The following is a 19,779-nucleotide window of genomic DNA, read 5'->3' as shown; positions in this document are numbered from 1 at the left end:
GGACACATCTCGAAGAACCTCATTCACTGCACAAGGTGAGTAACCCTCTCTTCTTCAAGTGATGTCCCTGTGGGTGCTCCACTTTAGGTGACTATATAGCAGTGCCCCTTGGTGGCAGGAGGGATTTGGAGTTAGTTCTGAATAGACATGTCCCAGCTGCGTGTCAGATGCTGAGACCTGATCAATAACGTAGTGTTGTATGAATGTGTGAGGTGATGTCCAAGTAGCTGCTTTGCATATGTCAGTAATAGGCATGTCGTTCAGGACGGCTATTGATGTGGCTACAGATCTTGTGGAGTGTGTTCTGACCCATGAGGGGGGTTGTAGGTCATATTGCCAGTAACAGAGCTGGATGCAATCTGAAATCCATCTGGAAAGTCTCTGATTAGATATGGGTTTGCCTTCGGAACATTCAATGGTGTAGAGGAAAAAAGTTTAGGAGCTTTCCTGAACAATTTGGTCCATGCAAGATAAAAGGCTATCGCTCTCCTAAGGTCCAGAGTGTGGAAAATTGCCTAGTCTATCCTTGTGAGGTTTAGAGAAGAACATGGGAAGATAGATAGGTTGATTGATATGGAAGAAGGAAAGGACTTTAAGCAAAAATTTAGGGTGAAGTCTGAGAGTGACCTTATTCTTGAGAAAAAACGTATTTGAGGGGCCTGACATAAGAGCCCCTATTTCTCCCACACATCTCACGAACATGATGGCAACTAGAAAGGCGACTTTTATGGAAAGGTGTAGTAGAGAACACATAGCCAAAGGTTTGAATAGGGCAGTTGTGAGGGATCAAAGCACTAAGGTGAGGTCCCACAGGGGTGTTGGCACTCTGGGATCTGGGTAGAGGTTACGCACTCCCTGGAGAAATCTTTTGGTAATTGGGTGAGCAAAGGCTGAACCACCATCCACTTTGTCACAGAATGTTGTAATGGCAGCCAGATGTACTTGTACTGAACTCATTAAAAGGCCAGATTTCTTAAGGTAAAGCATGTAGTCCAGGACCAATAATATGGTAGAAGTGATGGGATCAATTTGTTTGTTTAAGCACCTCATGTGGAATCTCTCATTTATGGAGTACATAAAACATGTAATGGGCTGTCTTCTGTTTAACAAGATGTCTTCAACATCCTCAGAACAAGTTATCTCCTCGCCTTGGAACCCCTGAGGAGCCAGGCTCTGAGATGGAGTGACTCCAAGTTTGGATGCAGAGTCTGACCCGCTTCCTTAGAAAGGAGATTTGGAAGAAGCAGGAGAAGACGTGGGGACATGACGACATCTGTTGCAGTATGGGTACCAGGTTTGCCTGGGCCATGCAGGTACTATCAGAATGACTTTGGCTTGATCGATCCTGATCTTATGCAAGACTCTGGACAGCAATGGGGTAGGAGGGATGGCATACAGGAAGGATGTATCCCATAGGATGAAAAATGCACTGCCCCTGGATCCTGGCTCCAGACCCACTCTGTAGCAAAAAATTGGGCATTTGCTGTTCTGTTTTGTGGTGAACAGGTCTAGCATGGTGTAGACGGGTCGAACTCACCCCCGCGGCGCCTCGTGCTGGTGACTCCGGGAATTAGCTCTGTCCAGTGCTGGAGCGCCCTCTGCAGGCCGGTGATCCGCCTGTCTTCAGGCCCCCATGTCCCTCCCTGGACCCGGTGCCCTTTTATTCGGGGTGCTGCCCCCTGGCAGTAACCCCTTTCTCTCTGGGTCTCCCCTCCTTGGGGAACACCCACCCTCTATCCCCACCTTGCCTCAGTATTGGCTACTGCCAGTCATTGTCTAGCCCCACACTCTGGGGCAGACTGCAGTATCAGCCTACTCATCACAGGCAAAGGGGTTTGGACCTGCTGCCTTGGCCTACCCCTGGGCTGCCCTCTGCAATCCCCAGTACCTGTTGGCCCACTGCTAGGCCGCAGCCTGGGGCTTTCTAGGCTGGAGCTCCCCAGCTCCTCAGCCTTTCCCCAGCCCTGCTTCACCCTAGGTACCTTGCCTATAGCCCCTGCAGCCAGGCCCTTCTTCCTCTTCAGGCAGAGGAAGACTCTCCGGGCTTCTGGCTTCCCTGGCCTTCTTATAAGGCCCTGTTGCTCAGTTTGGGGAGTGGCCCCAGCTGCAGCCACTTCCCCAATCAGCCCAGCCTTGAGAGCAGCCGCTCTCAAGCCCTGCCAGGCCACTTTTAAACCCCTCACAGCAGGAGCAGGGTTTCACCCTGCTACACATGGGAAACCCCCATAGCTGAAAAATGCTCTGGATCACAAAGGTGTTGATTTCCCACTGGTGATCATTCAAGAACCTTCGACTTAATGCGTCAGCTGTGACATTCTGAGACCCTAGCAGGTAGGTGGCTGATATGGTGATGCTGTGTCGGATGCATCATGTCCAGAGTTTATGGCCTCCGTACATAGGGAGTGTGACCTCAGTTCCTCCCTGTTTGCTTATGTGGAACATGCAGGCCACATTGTCCATCACGATCTGTAGGTTTCTGTTTTTGATCAGAGGCATGAAATGTGGACAGGCATTGCAAACTGCGAGCAGTTCAAGTACACTGATATGGAGTGTTGATTTGGAAGGAGATCATCTTTCCTATACTGTGAGGTTGCCAAAGTGAGCACCCCATCCCAGTAGAGGCATCCGTTGTGATTATCATTTCAGGAGGAAACTGTAGGAAAGGGACACCTATGCAGATGTTGCGTGGGTGAGTCCATCATTGTAGCGAGTCCTTGACCTTTACTGGCATGTTCAGAAGTTTGTTCAAACTGCGTTTGTGTGGGGTGTACACGGTCTTGAATCAACCCTGCAAGCAGCCTGCTGTGTTTCACCACATATGTGGTCATCACCATGTGACCTTATATTTGGAGACTGGTTCTGGCGGATATCTGTGGGCTGTGCACCAAGTTATTGATGAGGTTCATTAGAGCGGTGAATCTCTGAGGAGGTAATGATGCTGTTGCTTCTAGAGAATTTAGATGGGCTCCGATTAAGTCCAGTTTCTGAACTGGCGTTAGTGTGGACTGTTGAACATTTATTAGTAGACAGACTTGTGAAGAGCGACATTGTCTGTTGCATGGACTGCGATGGCTTCTTCCCTAGGGTGAGTCTTGACTGGACAATCGTCTAAGTAGGGGGTATATCGTGACCCCGTGCTTGCAAAGGTCAGTCACTGCCACAGCAAGGACTTGGAAAACACCCAAGAGGCAGTTGAAAGGCCAAAGGGTAGTACCGTATATTGGAAGTGGTTCTGTCCCAGTATGAATTGAAGAAATGTCCTTAGCATTGGACGTATAGCAAGGTGAAAATATGCATCTTTAAGGTTGAGGGCCACAAATCAATCCTCTTGTTGCAGTGCTGGAATGATTGTAGATAATGTAACCATCCTGAATTGTGTGTTCTGATGAATTTGTTTAGCTTCCTGAGATCAAGGATGGGGGATACCATCCTCCAGACTTCTTCTGGTTAAAAAAATGGGAACAGAAGCCCTTCCCTCTGATGTACCGAAACTGGCTTTAGCACCCGCAGGTGTAGGAGATGTTCTACTTCCAGTCTCAGGAGGGGCTTGTGAGGGGTCCCTGAATAGGGATGAGGAAGGAGGATGGGTGGGAAGTCTGGAGGGGAACTGGATGGCATAACCAATTTTGATGATTTCCAGTCCTCATCTGTTGTAAGTGATAGTTTGCCAAGTTAGATAGAACGATATTAGACAGTTGTTAAAAGGATGGTTGGTTGGAAGTGGTGTTGGCAGCAAGAGTTGGGGGAGGTTTGTCAAGTCCTGGACCAAACCTTCAAATCTGATGTTTAGATGTTGATTGTTGGGATGTGGTGGGTTGGGAAGAGTTTGATCTGCATTTGGTCGGTCTCTGCCTATGTCTCTGGTTATCGTATTGTTTTGGTTGCTGTGTGTACGGGGCCTGTCTGGGATGCTGTGATGTAGAATACCTGCCTTGTTGTTTATGTTTTGTTGCAGGTATATAAATACTAAGATCTGAGAGTTGCCCTCGAATCTTTCAATGAGTGGAGTGACTTGTCTGTCTTACCAGCAAACAGTTTTGGACCCTTGAAGGGAAGGCATACTTCAGAGCCCCCTACCAGGGAGCAAAAACGTGGTATTTTCTGTTCTGACAGGACATGAACAAGTCCACCTGGGTAGTCCCCCACCTCTGGAAGATCACCCTGACCACCTCTGGATGGAGCAACGACTCGTGGCAAGATGAGAAGGTTCTGCTGAGGCGATCTGCTAACACATTCCTGGCCCCAAGCAGAAGTGCGGCTACTAGATGGATGGCATGCTGCACACAAGTCCCAAAGGCAGAGAGTTTCTTGATAAAGAGCCAATGACCTGGCTAAGTCCTGCCTATTGATGTAATATATTGCAGTATTGTCTGTCAGGACCTGCACCACCCTGCCTTTCAGGTGGGACAAGAACGTATGGCAGGCCAGGCGAACTGCTTCGAGCTCCCTGACATTTATGTGATGGTTCCTGAAAATGTGCCTCTAGAAGGAAGACTCTCGCTCGAATGGAGTCGAGAGCCGCTCCAATGAACTCTATTCGTTGCACTGGCCATAAGATCGAATTCTTTTAGTTTACCAACAGGCCCAGGTCACGGCAGGTGGAATGTACCAGATCGAGGCTCCATTGCACCAGTTCCCGAGATCTGTCCTTGATGAACCATGGAGGTAGGTATACAAGGCCACTGCCTGAACCGGGGAGGACGACTATTGGGTTACTGGGGGAGGCCCCAGGAAATCATTCCTCATGGGGAAAGAGGGTTTTCGGGTGGGCGCTTGCTCCTCTACCCTGGCTTCCGAGTGCGCCTTGTGCACTGAGCGGTGCTGCCAGTTGCTACTCTGAGACGGTGGCCGAGGAGTGGATTGATGGTGGCATCGGCATCACAAGCATGCCCCACGCGCCCCAGTAGGGCCACTGCGCCAGCCACTGGCCTCGCTGCCATGACAGCATCATGAAGGTGAATGCAGCCTCAGGTGCCCAATTGCACTGATGCTGTCACAGTGAAGGGCTGAATTCCCTTTCCATACTGGAGAAATCACCTTCTGGTGACCACAGAGAGGACGCAGAAGCTTGCATCTGGTGGCTAACCATTGCTGCGGGAGACCGGTGCCTTGAGTAGGTGGATCAGGGACAGGGGGATCAGTACCGCAACACAGACCACTCCCATGGTCTAGAATACTGAGATCTACACCAAGGAGACAGCCAGTGGGAGGATGATCGGTGTTGGCGGTACGATGACCAGTGCCTTCCTCAGGGCGACCCGCGTTAAGAGGACAGAGACCGCTACTGCAGTGCCAGTGATCTAGGATGTCCTGTAGAAGACGGAGACCTGGGACGTGGAGATGGAAAACGCTTTCTCGATTCCGGAGACCAGCGTCTTTTGCCAACCTTCCAAGGGGTCTTTACTGCAGGCTTGCCCTTGCCTTGACCTACGACAAATGTGCTACTGGCAACACTGGTAGAGGCCTCTGCTCTCTGGACACTAGGAAAGCCTGTGAAGGCATCAGCCCTGTCACCAGTGTGGGTCTCCTACTGCTTTCTGGAGTCAGTGGCGGATCCCTTGGGGAGCGAGGGGGGGCCCCATGGGGGGAGAACGGGGGGAGATCCCCATGCGGCTCCAGTGTGGGCTGTTGGCTCAAACTGGGAGAAAAGTTTTTACAGATGCAACACTTACAGATGCTTCACATATGTGATTCTCCCAAGCCCTTGAGGCAGCTGCTATGGGGGGACACTAACAGGCATAGGCCTGTTGCAGTCAGAGCAGGGCTTAAAACCTGGAGACTGAGGCATGCCCTGCTTGGGACAAAGTCCCCCCTGGGACTCTCTCTCTAACTACACTACTTACTAACTGCTGCAAACAAACTATTTACAAGGCCCTAAGGGTCGAAGACTGGAGTAAAAGAACCGCTAATCCTTGCTATGCAAGGGAAAGGCACTTTGACTAACCACCATAGGCGCTAAGAAGGAACTGGGAGGGTGTAGGGCCAGCGGCGCCTAATATACCGATGCATGAGTGCAGCACTCAAGAGGGCACCACAGCGGACCCTACGAATACCACTAAGGCAAAAATCTCCAACAGCCGCACACATGGGCACGTGCATACCTAGAATGGAATTGACATGAGCAAGCACTTGAAGAAAATTTTTTTTCCTGGCTTTTTAACACACTTTGCTATGCTAGCTCTTATGCCTTTCCCAAGGAAGTGTCAATTGTTGTTACTTGTTGATTAGTTCTAGGTGGACAAAACATCCAATGGAGTCCAAGTTAGGGCTCTACTCATTTCACTTGTGACCTGAAACAGAATTTGAACTCAGGCCTCTATTGGTAAAAAGCTAGTGCATTGGCCCCTGCATCACAAAGGAACATTCTTCAGACTTCTCCATTAAGAATGTCTGACAATAATGTAATTGGATCTCTGGTAATGTGCTTTTTTGGGGGGAGGACTTACGGAGGGAGTGAACAGTACTTTACCTTGATCTTTCACCAGAAAATTGGTAGTAACGAGGGGTGGGACCTGCCCTCTAACTCCAGTGATGAATGGCTCTGATCCACGGTTATTTCTGTCATCTTCAATTACTTGGATCTAGAATGAAAGCAGCATGTTAGCCACAGCAGGCTCCATTTCATGAAGACACGGGTGGGGGAACACAGAATCTGGAGTTAAAAAGCAGTCAGGCAGGGACTGGGACAACCATTACTAGCTCTAAGAACTGAGAAGCCTAGACCTAGTTTAAGCTTTACCAAGCAGTCAGCTCTTATTGTTTACAAATTGGGAATAAGACAAGAGATGGTTTATTTCAACAACAAAAAACCCACACATTTTAACCCCCCTTCCCAGTTTTCTGTTTTAATTATTTTGAAGATTGGAATGTTTTACATTTGAAGATCTGACCTGGACTCACTTAAAGCAAAATTTGGCCCAAGAAAATAATTTCTAACAGTAGTTTGCTCTTTACTGCTCCCCAGTATACTGTGTTGCAACTACAGTCACAGCCAGATCTCTCTAGCAGCTTTGTTTTAGATTCCAAATATCTTTCAGCTTGCACTTCCTTTTTTGCCTGCCTTTTCTTTCTGAGCTGTTAAGTTCCCAGTATTTTCACTAAGTGAAGCTGTTCCACTGTATATCTGATTAGACTCTGACCTAAAGTAATATGAAAACTCAGAAGGAATTTGATCACTTCTACATATTGCTCACTCTAGTTCATACTTTGAGCTTTTGGGACTGAGGTCAGTCTGCAACTCAGACTGTTACAGATCATTCAAGCTGAACTGGACAGGATGGTAACAGTGTTAAATCCACTAGTTACTGTGATAAACTTGTTTAAAAGAATACGTCTAATTAGAGATTATGCATTATGAAGTTCAACAGCACTTTTGCATTAAAAGTATCCACTGAACTCTGCCACAGAATGGGAGATTATAGAAAGATTTAGCCCCTGCAACTACCTTTTCAGTACCAATGCCAAATCCAGTTTAAGCATTAATCTAGCACTGATCCTACTGAACGATCCATTCCCCCCAAATTATATCCCTCAATTTGCAACCTATTTTAACATGCAGAGTGTTATACAGCAGAGTTCTTGTTACCCTTATACAGTACATGTTCTAAATTGTGCAAGTGGAATGCTCAACCACAGAATCAGACAGTGATCATTCCAAGAAAAATCTCTTCTCAAAACTCTACAGACTCACTGAAGTTGGTGTCATCACTGATTAGATACGAGTCATGTTACCAACTTTAGCCAATCACCAGTAAAGCAAAAATGATATTGGGGTAATAGAAAAATCTAATCCACCATTTTCCTCCAATCCAAAGGTAGATACTTTTCATTTTAAAAAGATTCTCAAGACATATTTCTAATTTTAAAATTTAACATTTTAATTTTTAACAGTGGCGTAGGATCACAGATCATGAAAGAATGTTTATAGCTCCCCATGCCTCAGAGGAAGTCTGCTAAGGGATTCAGACGAGGATTTATGTCAAAACAAAACGGTTACTTCAAAAGTGAGACAATGCATCAAACACTGCCCAGTGTTGGCACCTCAAGAATAAACAATAAACAAAGTCAACTTACACAGGCAGAAAAGACTTCCACTAAGGAACAAACCGTGTGTACTTGTAATGCATATGATATGCAGAAAGAGTATGTGTAACTACTCATACTGCATTTTTCATGTTATAGATGTCCCCACTGGAATCTGATGTAGGTAGGTATTTTGCTTTTAAAGGTCAAAGAACATGGAAGGGAGACATTCTTCATAATCTGCTTCCAAAGTGCTGTCCACTTTCTATTGCCCCTTATTCATGACATAGGAAGTGATTTAATGACCAGTCCCCATGTGGTGTTTATTTTAGTCATTTTGATGAGGTAAGCAGAAAGGGGTGGGAAAGAAGGATAAAAGATTAACACTGAAGGGTTAGTAAGGTGAAGCTTATGCCGCAAACATGCAGAGGTGGTCACCAACACACAGATGACAGAAGACAGACACTGCACTTACTGGGCTAGGAATTGCATCTGGGTCTATTCTGTGCCTGGGTTTCTGCTGGGGTGGCAGCTCACTGAGTTGCTTTTTTTTTTTTATTATTAAAGTAACAGAGTGCCACAAGAAGAAAAACAAAGAAAGAGTAATAAAACAAAAAGTAACAGTGTTACTTCTCTCTGCCAAAATTTATAGCACTGGAGTTAGATATATACATTTGTACAATCATGCAACAAGAGGAAAAGAACACATCTGCTTCCATAGTACACATTAATCCCAGAATCTGTCTTGCCATTGAACTGTTCTTGCGTTCTGAGCATTATGTTGGCAGAGACAATGGCTCACATGCTTGTTTTGTTAGAATTTGGGGATTTACACTTTGAGAACATGCTGCAATGGAGGCACTTGATGCAAATTTCTGAGATTTAATTTAGTGAAAGAGGAGAGAAGCAAGCAAAGGTATAAAAATGCCCCCATTCCTTCCAAAAAGCAAGTCCTGAAACACGCACAAACATCAAATAAAAAACCAGAAAAGCCTAGGACTTCAATACCATTAGCTAGATCAGGTGGTAACATGAAGCCAGATTAAAGGCAGGTATAAAATTAAACTAGTGACTAAAACCATTGCCCTGAAAAAGTTTGTCAGCATCAGAAGCAATTGTGGTCTTTGGAAACATCAACTCAGCAGAATCAGGAGGAGTGGAGGATAAGCCTAAGAGGCTAGTGGTAGGAATTATGAGGGACTGCCATTTCACATTGTTGCTTGTTCTTCAACCAAAAAAAACCTTCAAAAACAGACTCCCAACGAAAAACTGCAGAACTGGAATTAATTTGCAAACTGGACACCATCAAATTAGGCCTGAATAAAGACTGGGAGTGGATGGGTCACTACAAAACCTAAATTCCCCCTGCTGATACTCTCACCTTCTTGTCAACTGTTTGAAATGAGCCACCTTGATTACATTGGCTTCATTAGCACTACAAAAGTGATTTCCACCCCTTCTTGTCAACTGTTGAGAATAGGCCACTTCCGCTTTAATTGAATGGCTGACCCCATTAATTTTAGCACTGACCCCCCACTTGGTAAGGCAACTCCCATCTTTTCATATGCAGTGTATTTATACCTCCCTACTGTATTTTCCACTCCATGCATCTGATGAAGTGGGTTATAGCCCACGAAAGCTTATGCCCAAATAAATTTGTTAGTTTCTAAAGTGCAACAAAGACTCCTTGTTTTTTCTGATACAGATTACCACAGCTACCACTCTGAAACCACTCCCCTGACTGCTTTTTGGAACCTCCCCTCTGTAGAGGATTAAAATTTGAGAAATAGCTCATCCTTCAACTACTAGTGTCTCACGATTCTGCATAGAATGTTCTTGCCAACAGAGTTAACTAGCTGCTTTGAAATTACATCTAGAAGGACAGGAAAGACGACACACTTTGGCCCATACCTTAAATAAGCAAAATATCAGCAGAGCTTGATTAACTGCTATGGTGTTATGTATTCAATCAGTTCCTGTCATGATTGCGTAACACTACACTTATAATGAATGGCCCACCATACTATAAACAAGTTCTTCGGGCCTCTTCAAATTGAACCATCACTGGTTTCTAAATCAATTGTTTATATCCCTCTTAGAAGCTGGGTAATCTCAGTGTCAGATAGAATTAATGCAGTTTTGGGACCTGCATCAGTCAGTCAACTGTTTCGGACTGAGAAATGGGAGGTTTTCAAAATTTAGGTGACAATTCCCACAGGACATTTGATCATTTTTAAGGCAGGTCACGTGTTGTGCCTAAACCTGCAGATGTAGGCCCTTTCAAAGAGCCACTAACAGAAACATCAGCACACAATGATCAAATTCTGTTCAGGGGGAGTGACAATATGTACTACTTTGATAAATCAATGTTCACTTGAATCAACCCAAAAGCAGAAGTATGGGGGTAACAAGCTTGTAGTCTAAACAGAGTCCTCAAGAGAGGGGATGAAGGTTGCTTCTGAGGAATTCTCCCCTTCCCACATGCTAACATGGAACAAAGCAGCACCCTGAAAATTAGTGCTATAAATTCAGGATTTCCAATGCCATAGGGCTAATGAGCTGTAGCAAAACTGTACTTATATAGCAGCTTCCATCCAAGGTCCCAATATTCTTTACAAACAGTCTCAATGACCGTCTGAGGCAGGTAAGTATCCCATTTTTATAAGTAGAGAAACAAAGGGAGAGAGAGGCTCAGTAATGTGTTCAAGACCACACGGAATCAGTGACGGAGTTGGGAATAGAACTCAGATGTCCTACACCCAGTTCCATGCCCTAATCACTAGACAATACTGTTTCTGGTAAATCAGAGGTTATATTCTCAGAACCTCTCCGTTCATGGGCAGAAGTATGAAGAACAAAGTCAACAGATAGAGTGTTGGGACCTGTTTTTGGCATCCATCAGTTTGATTTATAAGATGATATTTTAAGGGGAAGTTCATGTTGGTGAGAACTGAATTAACTTACAGGGCTAGGAATGGAATCCGGATCCAAGCGTTTTGGCGGGGGAGGTGGTGCAGGCTGACTCCCGTAATTTGGTGTTCCTGGATAAGCGCTGCCATAGTTTGGTTGTGGGCCCCTAACCTGTCCAAAGGAACCTGAAAAAGAGAGAACAGAATGAAAGTATATCTAATTGTTCTGTATTTGTACAGCGCCTTGCACAACGGGGTCCTGGGTCCGTGACTAGGGCTCCCTGGAGCTACTTTAATACAAATAATACTAAACACTTCCTTTCTTAACTAGTTTTTCTAGTTATCTTAATCAAAAAATGGACAGCTACCTGCCCTTCACGTAATTAGGATGGAAGAGATTTATCAAAATTCTTCAGTTGTAATCTGTCTCTCTAGCGGAGTAGTCCAGATTTAATAGTGATTTACATAATCCATTTTTGGAACCTGTTTCAGAAATGGGAAGAACTGGTCCTTTACCTACTCCCTTAATGGGTTAGATCTGCATTAAAGCCTCTATGAAAACACAGGCTATGCTGCAGATCTGGCTAATATAAACTATGACCAAAGCAGTCCAGTACCCATACTGCACCAACAAAATAAAGAAATACTGACAGAAATGTGTCAGACAGTTTTTGTGTTGCCTGAGATTAGCACAGATTAAAACTCTGCTATTCTGATTTGTTTAGTTTTTAAATTGCATGCATTTATTTCACTTTGCTTTATACTTTATTAATGGAAATGCCTGGGGTGGTACATGGTTGTATCGGCTGCAAAAGACACAGAAGGCAATATATAGGTAGATAGCTATGTACCTGCTACTATTCTCTTACAAAATGGATAGTTCTGCCCAGCAGTGTTCTTAAACACTTGGGCCACGTCTACGCTACCACTTATGTTGGCAAAATTTATGTCCCTCAGGAATCTGGAAAAAACTACCCCCCCTGAATGACACACTTCACCAGCATAAGTGGTAGTGTGCACAGTGCTATGTCAGTGGGCGAGCTTCACCGGCTGACATAGCTACCGCCGCTCATTGGGGGTGGTTTTATTATGTTGATGGGAGAGCTCTCTCACGCTGGCATAGAGTGGCTACACAAGCGATCTTACAGCAGCGCAGCTGCATCAGTACAGCTGTGCCTGCTGTAAGCTCACTAGTGTAGACATAGCCTAAGTGACATGGCCAATAATTCACCTAGCCGATTGTAAAATGCTGCAGGGAACTTCTTCCTGATCCTTGCAGCTAGCTATCAACATTAAGGGTCACAATCATTCAGCGCTTTCATTCAGAAGAAAATGTAATAGATATTAATGAATTCATCCTCACCACCACCCCTGCAATGAAGAAGCGTATTTCAAAGGGAGAAACAAATTCAAAGGGATAAAGTAACCTGATCACAGAGAGAGCTTCAGTCAGGGTTAGAACTCAGGCTCACCTCGCTCTAAACCCCATGAACAGCAACTATACCACTCTACAATGCAGTGATCAACAGCAGGCAACATAACAGGATGAGAACTGTAGATCTTGTGTTTAAATACTTCTTTTTATAAGTTCTACATTTACTGCTCTTTAGTTCACCAAGGCAGACAAATCAAGGCATAAGGAGATGGAAGAAGGAAGCGATAGAAGGTGGGAGAGTAGAAATCCATTCTCAACATGTTACAAACCTTTCCATAAACATGCAGGGTGTGCACATTTTAACCCCCAAGCACCGATATTTAATTTTTGTAAATTCCCTACTTCTGAATATAGGAGAAAGCAATGTCAACTTTACCAACCAAAGCACAATATATTTAATTTGAATTCGAAAAACTCTTTAGGGCAGGGGACCATATTTTATTCTTGTAAAGAAAATGCAAACATATGGTGCTAAACAGTAAGCAATAATTTTGTACCAATGCAAGCCAGAATAATTTTTTTCTAATTCAGTTTAACTTAGCACCTACATTGACCGAGAAGCATGGAGTAAACACTAAATCTCCATTAGGGATACATCCACCAGTGTGATCTCAGGACTCTCCTCTAAACTCTGAGCAAGCTACAGGGAACATTCTAGTGAAAAAAATGCAGCCAAGAGACCAATAGACACAAATCAGGAACCAGATTTCAGATCTTGCACCTAAAATTCAGACAATGAATTTATACTCTTCAGCAGTGCAGAAAGATCATAAAATCATATAAGATTAGGGTTGGAAGAGACCTCAGGTCATCCAGTCTAACCCCCTGCTCAAAGCAGGACCAAACCCAACTAAATCATCCCAGTCAAGGCTTTCTTAAGCAGGGCCTTAAAAGCCTCCCAAGGATGGAGATTCCACCACCTCCCTAGGTGACCCATTCCAGTGCTTCACCACCCCCCTGGTGAAATAGTGTTTCCTAATATCCAACCTAGACCTCCCCCACTGCAACTTGAGACCATTGTTCCTTGTTCTGTCATCTGCCACCACTGAGAACAGCCGAGCTCCATCCTCTTTGGAACCCCCCTTCAGGTAGCTGAAGGCTGCTATCAAATTCCCCCTCATTCGTCTCTTCTGCAGACTAAATAAGCCCAGCTCCCTCAGCCTTTCCTCGTAAATCATGTGCCCCAGCCCCCTAATCATTTTTGTTGCCCTCCGCTGGACTATCTCCAGTTTGTCCACATCCCTTCTGTAGTGGGGGGCCCAAAACTGGATGCAATACTCCAGATGGGGCCTCACCAGTGCCAAATAGAGGGGAATAATCACTTCCTTTGATCTACTGGCAACACTCCTACTAATGCAGCCCAATATGCCATTAGCCTTCTTAGCAACAAGGGCACACTGTTGACTCACATCCAGCTTCTTGTCCCAGGTCCTTTTCTGTACAACTGCTGCTTAGCCAGTCGGTCCTTAGCCTGTAGCAGTGCATGGGATTCTTCTGTCCTAAGTGCAAGATTCTGCATTGTCCTTGTTGAACCTCAGATTTCTTTTGGCCCAATCCTCCAATTTGTCTAGGTCACTCTGGACCCTATCCCTACCCTTCATCATCTCTACCTCTGCCCCCAGCTTAGTGTCATCCACGAACTTGCTGAGGGTGCAATCCATCCGATCATCCAGATCATTAATGAAGATATTGAACAGAACCAGCCCCAGGATAGACCGCTGAGGCACTCTCATTGATACCGGCTGCCAACTAGACATTGAGCCATTGATCACTACCCATTGAGCCCGACTAGCCAGCTTTCTATCCACCTTATAGTCCATTCATCCAGCCCATATTTCTTTAACTTGCTGGCAAGAATACTGTGGGAGACCATATCAAAAGCATTGCTAAAGTCAAGATATCACATCCACTGCTTTCCCCATATCCACAGAGCCAGTTATCTCATCATAGAAGGCAATCAGGTTGGTCAGGCATGACTTGCCCTTGGTGAATTCATGTTGACTGTTCCTGATCACCTTCTTCTCCTCCAAGTGCTTCAAAATGGATTCTTTGAGGACCTGCGCCATGATTTTTCCAGGGACTGAGGTGAGGCTAACTGATCTGTAGTTCCCCAGATTCTCCTTTCTAAAGATGGGCACGTTTGCCTTTTTCCAATCGTGCAGGACATCCCCAGGTTGCCACGAGTTTTCAAAGATAATGGCCAGTGGCTCTGCAATCATATCAGTCAATTCCCTCAGCACCCTCGGATTCATTAAGCTGGACCCATGGACTTGTGCACGCCCAGCTTTTCTAAACAGTCCTTAATCTGTTCTTTCACCACTGAGGGCTGCTCACTTCCTCCTTATGCTGTGCTGCCCAGTGCAGCAGTCTGACAGCTGACCTTGTCTGTGAAGACCGAGGCAAAAAAAGCAGTGATTACTTCCAGCTTTTTTCACATCACCTGTCACAAGGTTGTCTCCTGCATTCAGTAAGGGTCCCACACTTTCCCTGATCATATTCTTGTTGCTAACATACCTGTAGAATCCCTTCTTGTTACCCTTCACATCCCTTGCTAGCTGCAACTCCAATTGTGCTTTGGCCTTCCTGATTATACCCCTGCATGCTCAAGCAGTACAGTAACTCCTCACTCAACACTGTAGTTTTCCTGAAAAATGCAACTTTAAGTGAAACAATGTTAAATGTATCCAAATTTCCCGTAAGATTTAATGTAAATACAGGGGGTTAGGTTCCAAGGAAATATTTTTGGGGCAGACAAAAGACATTATATACTGTACAGTACTGTATTGTGGTGGGGAGGTGCCCCGGCTTACCCCCTGAGGCTCAGGGCTGGGGGTGCAGGATCTGGGAGGAAGTTAGGGGTGGGAGGGCGCTCGGGGTTGGGTGTGGGAGGAGGCTCAGGGCTGGGGCAGGCAGAAGGTGCAGAGCACTTACCTGGGGCAGCTCCTGTTTGGTGCAGGGGGGGTGCAGGTGGCTCTGGGAGCCACGATTCTAGGAGCTGCCCCCCCCCCCAACCCCAGGCCAGGCAGGGCCACCTGGAACGCAGGGGCTTTAGGGGCTGCAGGGCCCTGGGCTAAGAGGACCCCAGGGCCCTGGCCTGCAGCTCTAAAGCCCCTTTCGGAATGCGGCCCTGCGAGCACAGGCCGGAGGACTCAGGAGGAGCAGGGGCAGCCACACAACCAGCGACCAGAGAGAAGTGGCATTTTCTGGCTTTGAAGGGGAAAGCGCCGCTTCTCTCTGGCTGCCCTGCAGCCCCTAAAGCCCCTGCATTCCGGTTGGCCCTGCCTGCTGGGGGCGGGGGGGGGAGAGAGGGCAGCTTCCCCGCTCGCTCCCTCTCTCCCTTCCTAGAAAGTCCTAAGCACGGGGAAGTGCTGGGAGTGAGGGAGGAAGGGAGGGGGAGGAAGCAGAGAAGAGGAACTTGTGCAATGCTCCCTTGTAAAGTCAGCCAAACAACGTTATAAGGGAGCATGGCACAACTTTAAATGAATATGTTCCCTAATGGAGCAGTGACGTGACTTCGAAACAACGTTAAGCGGGAGGATGGTAAGTGAGGAGTTACTGTATTTTTATATTCCTCCCTAGTTATCTGTCTAAGTTTCCACTTCTTGTAAGTTTCCTTTTTGTGCTGAAGCTCATCGAAGATCCTGCCTTGTACATACCTAATGCATTTGGAAGAAAGACATTCTCTTCCTTCAAGAAGACAGTAATTCCTCTGCAACTCAGTAACCAATACCACTGGTTCACTCAGATTGCACATTACCTTATATCAAGTATAGAAGAAGCAACAGGATGACTTACCATTCTGCTGCATTTGGTATCCGGACTGGGAAGGATGTGTGGGAGGAGGTGGTCCCTGGAGGCCAGTCATTGCAGGCCCTGACATGGATGGATGAGGTGGTGGTGAGGACACATGATTAGGCTGGGATGTTGGTAATCCAGTTAGAGCCTGTCCAGGTAACTGTGAGCCTTGCATTGTTGAAGGTCTTGGGGCCCCAGTGGTAGGAGGGTAACTGGAAGGTCCAATCCCTGTGGAGCAGGGAGGTGGGACAAAACCAGAGGCTTGAGGGAGGCGCTGGGCTGACAGTGGTGGACCAGAAAAAGCAGGTTGCGCCAGGGAAAGACCCTGAGCCAGGCTGGTAGGAGGCAATCCATGGGTCATGGTAACTGGAGGGGGTCCTTGGTTTGAAGAGTAAGGTGTGTAGAGACCAGATCCTGTCGCAGTAAAGTTTCCTGAGGCTGGAGGAACTGATGTTGGGGGACCTGACGAGCAGAAAAGTTATTGACATTATTTGCTTTCACAAAGACAAAAAACACCTGAGTTAAGAGAGCACAAACAAAATCCATGCCCTCTAACCTACCTTGATCTCTACCTCAAACTACACTCTGCTCCTAAATCCAGACAAAAACCCTCAATGAAAGCCCTTCTGAAATGAGGGTCGGAGAGGTTGAGGAAGATGAAGTTCCTAAAAAGTTCCTGAATCATGATCACTCCTCCCCGCACCTCCCAATGATCTTTGATTCTAGGAACATTTGTAATTCATTTCATGCTGTTTAACATTGAGAGTCTTTTCATTAATGTGAAGGCCCTTATGCAGTGGGCAAAGCCAGATTGAAAAGCTACAGTGAACTTTATATCCTACCATTGATCCTTCTCCTTGTAAGGCTATGTCTACCAGCTCTCCTACCAGCAAATTAAACCGCTCCTAACAAGAGGTGTTAGCTATATCAGCAGGAGAGGCTCTCCTGCTGATGTAGCACTGTCCACTTTTATTGGGGAAACTTATGTCGGTCAGGGGGTGTTTTTTTCAGAGCCCTGGCCGACAAAATTTTTACAGACAAAAGTGCTAGTGTAGACAAAGCCTAACAATGCAAGACAGATGATATCCTTAATGCAAATTTCCGGTCTTTTTCCTGTGTACCAAAATGTGTTACTATCTAGAGGTAATTACACAATACTATTTATATAGTGGGAAATTTGAGAAAGATATTTCCCTAAGTGTGTACAGTAGAATTTGTATACTTAAATCCCACTTGTTTTTCTCCTAAAAATAGGAAGTGTGATTACGCTATAGTACAGAATAGGCTTGGCAAAATTAATTGTGTTAACTAAAACAATTCAAGTGCAATAAAAATGTTTATACACAGAGAAGACCTAGTTTCACTGCAATCTCCAACCTTCTGTATATAGGCAGTATCTTGCCAACTACAGTAGCAGGAATGACAACAGAAAAAAGGATGCCCAGGTTCAGCATTTTCTTCTGCAGAAGTCTTCTGATGTTAATTTAGTTTACAAAGCCCCATGAAACCCTTCAGTGCAGAACAATACAGTCTTTCATCCACTTACTGTTCACACAGGTTCAGCACTCTGTCCCTTTGGTAGCTCCAACAGGCTTCCCCCCCACCCCCCTCTTTTTTTGGACCAGGCTCCTGCCCACATCAAAGTATGTAGAATCTGCAACAACTGGCTGAGAAAATGGTCTATTTCTGTAGTTCACATCCAGCTAGTGTAGCTGAACAGTAGAACCAGTTACACTTTTCTTCCTTGGTTCCTGCAATCCATTCCCAGGATCACCACATGTAACAGGCTCAGTGCTAAGCTTTCTCAAGTAACTTCCTATCACTATAAGATCTACCTGTATACTACCATGACACTCAATGTCCAGAAAACACCATCTCTTACTGGAAGAGGGTCACTGCCATACAAAAATGGCTCCACTACCAAAATATGAACACAGACAGAAAATAATTAACTCACCATAGCCCAGTCCAGCTGGGGGAGGAGCCGAGGTTGAACTGCCTATCTGCATTCCTGCCATGTGATTGGTCAGTTGCTGTGCACTGGTTGGGGGAGGGCCATATTGCTGGAAGGTAGCTGGCTGGCTAATAGGTGTGGGTGCAGTGCCTGGTATGAATGGCTGAGATGCAGAGGGCCTGTGAGGGGAAAGGAAAGAATACAAATGTTATTAAGAGTGCCCTGTTATGTGAGGGATTATGGTTTTCCATGCTTTACAAACTGTTTGAATGTTCCAACACACACCTTCTTGGTTTCAAGTTCTCACAAAACCTGAGAACTAAGCAGTAAATGACACCTGAAATACAATTAGTTTCTGCACTTCCTTTAATATTCTGTAATAATTCTGCTATTAAAAATCCAGTGTTACTTACAATATAAATACTCTTATAGATTCACCTTACCAAACACCGTGCTTTTGTTTTTCCCCCATGTTAGGCACAGCACCGTCCTAGAAGTATTGCTGCAGTGTAGTGGCATAGTAACAGTGCTCTGCATTGCCAACTGGGATACCAGCCTTGAATGTCTCAGTCTCACCCTCCCAGTTAGTTTGAGGCTGGAAGAGTTGTCAAGCTAGGGTGGATCAGCCATTTTGGAGGGCAAGTGGGAAAAGGAAGTGCTTAGTGTCAATCAATGGAGATTATTACAGCCAATTAAAATAAATGTTGTCCGACTCCAAAAAGGATCCGTGCCCAGCCATCCTCTAAAACCTACTGGCATGACAGAGAATGGATAGAGAATCCTTTGAGTTCCAATGAGACAAAAAGAAGCCAGAAAGGATATTTAAAAAGTTACTGCCACAAGGATGCAGACAGTGAAGTTTCAAACAGAAGGATGATGAGCTCGAGCTAAGACAGAAATTAATGCTACTGTAAGAATATAAACATACAGAAGCTGAACAGACTATTAGAGTCTTAAAACGCCTGATGGTATATGACTACTACAACCTAAGGTTTTTGAGGGGAAGTTTTTGAACAGATTAATAGTAACTACTGACAACCACTGTGTCCACTGTACTATAGTGTCTATGTCTACAACTTAGGTCTTTCTAGAAGCTTTCCAGAGGCAAAGATTCAGACTGTGTAGCAAATTCTCCCTACTGTGAAATGTTACATATACTTATTGCATGATAATATGGGAAGACTCTTCCTATGATCAATACTTAAAATCCACCCTAGGAAAAAAATAACTAACTTTAGGTCCCGCACAAAGCAGTGTATTCCCCTTCCACGCAGAAAGGATTTAAAGACAATACAAACAGGTTATAAAAGCCAATGATAAACAGTTTTAATATGGCAGAAATGATTGCTTAATACAGTGGTCACCAACCGGTTGATCACCTTCGACTGGTCAATTCTGGGGACTCTCCCAGTCAATCGCGAACTCCAGCAGTGCAGCTGGGCTGACGCTTGGCCCTACACCACTCCCAGAAGCGGCCTGCATGGCCCTGCACGCGCTGTGTGTTTGTGCGCGTTGCTCCTGCCTGCAACCACTGCCCCCATAGCTCTCATTGCCAGGGAACTGTGGCCAATGGGAGCTGAGGGGGCAGTGCCAGCAGAGAGAGGCATCGTGCAGAGCACCGTGCCCCCCACCCACTCCCCCGGGGCATGTTGTCCCCTTCTGGG

General features: G+C 45.6%; 1 protein-coding gene across 4 annotated transcripts in view; it reads right to left on the bottom strand.

Moving 5' to 3' along the window:
* SEC24C (SEC24 homolog C, COPII coat complex component) overlaps positions 1–19,779 on the bottom strand; it is a 63,865-nt gene that overhangs the window by 29,977 nt on the left and 14,109 nt on the right. For 2 of the 4 annotated variants that reach the window (XM_045023245.1, XM_045023247.1), the window contains 5 exons: positions 18,119–18,294; positions 16,162–16,623; positions 10,987–11,117; positions 8,498–8,566; positions 6,470–6,581 (listed from right to left, as the gene is read on the bottom strand). In XM_045023245.1, coding sequence (XP_044879180.1) covers positions 6,470–6,581; positions 8,498–8,566; positions 10,987–11,117; positions 16,162–16,623; positions 18,119–18,294 — 950 coding nt within the window. The remainder of the gene's footprint in view (positions 1–6,469; positions 6,582–8,497; positions 8,567–10,986; positions 11,118–16,161; positions 16,624–18,118; positions 18,295–19,779) is intronic. The other 2 variants (XM_045023246.1, XM_045023248.1) reach the window with 1 other exon arrangement.

Source organism: Mauremys mutica, chromosome 7, assembly GCF_020497125.1.
Source record: "Mauremys mutica isolate MM-2020 ecotype Southern chromosome 7, ASM2049712v1, whole genome shotgun sequence".
NCBI classification, from domain to species: domain Eukaryota; kingdom Metazoa; phylum Chordata; order Testudines; family Geoemydidae; genus Mauremys; species Mauremys mutica.
The sequence above is the reverse complement of the archived record's forward strand: the minus strand, read 5'-3'. Positions and strand labels throughout refer to the sequence as shown.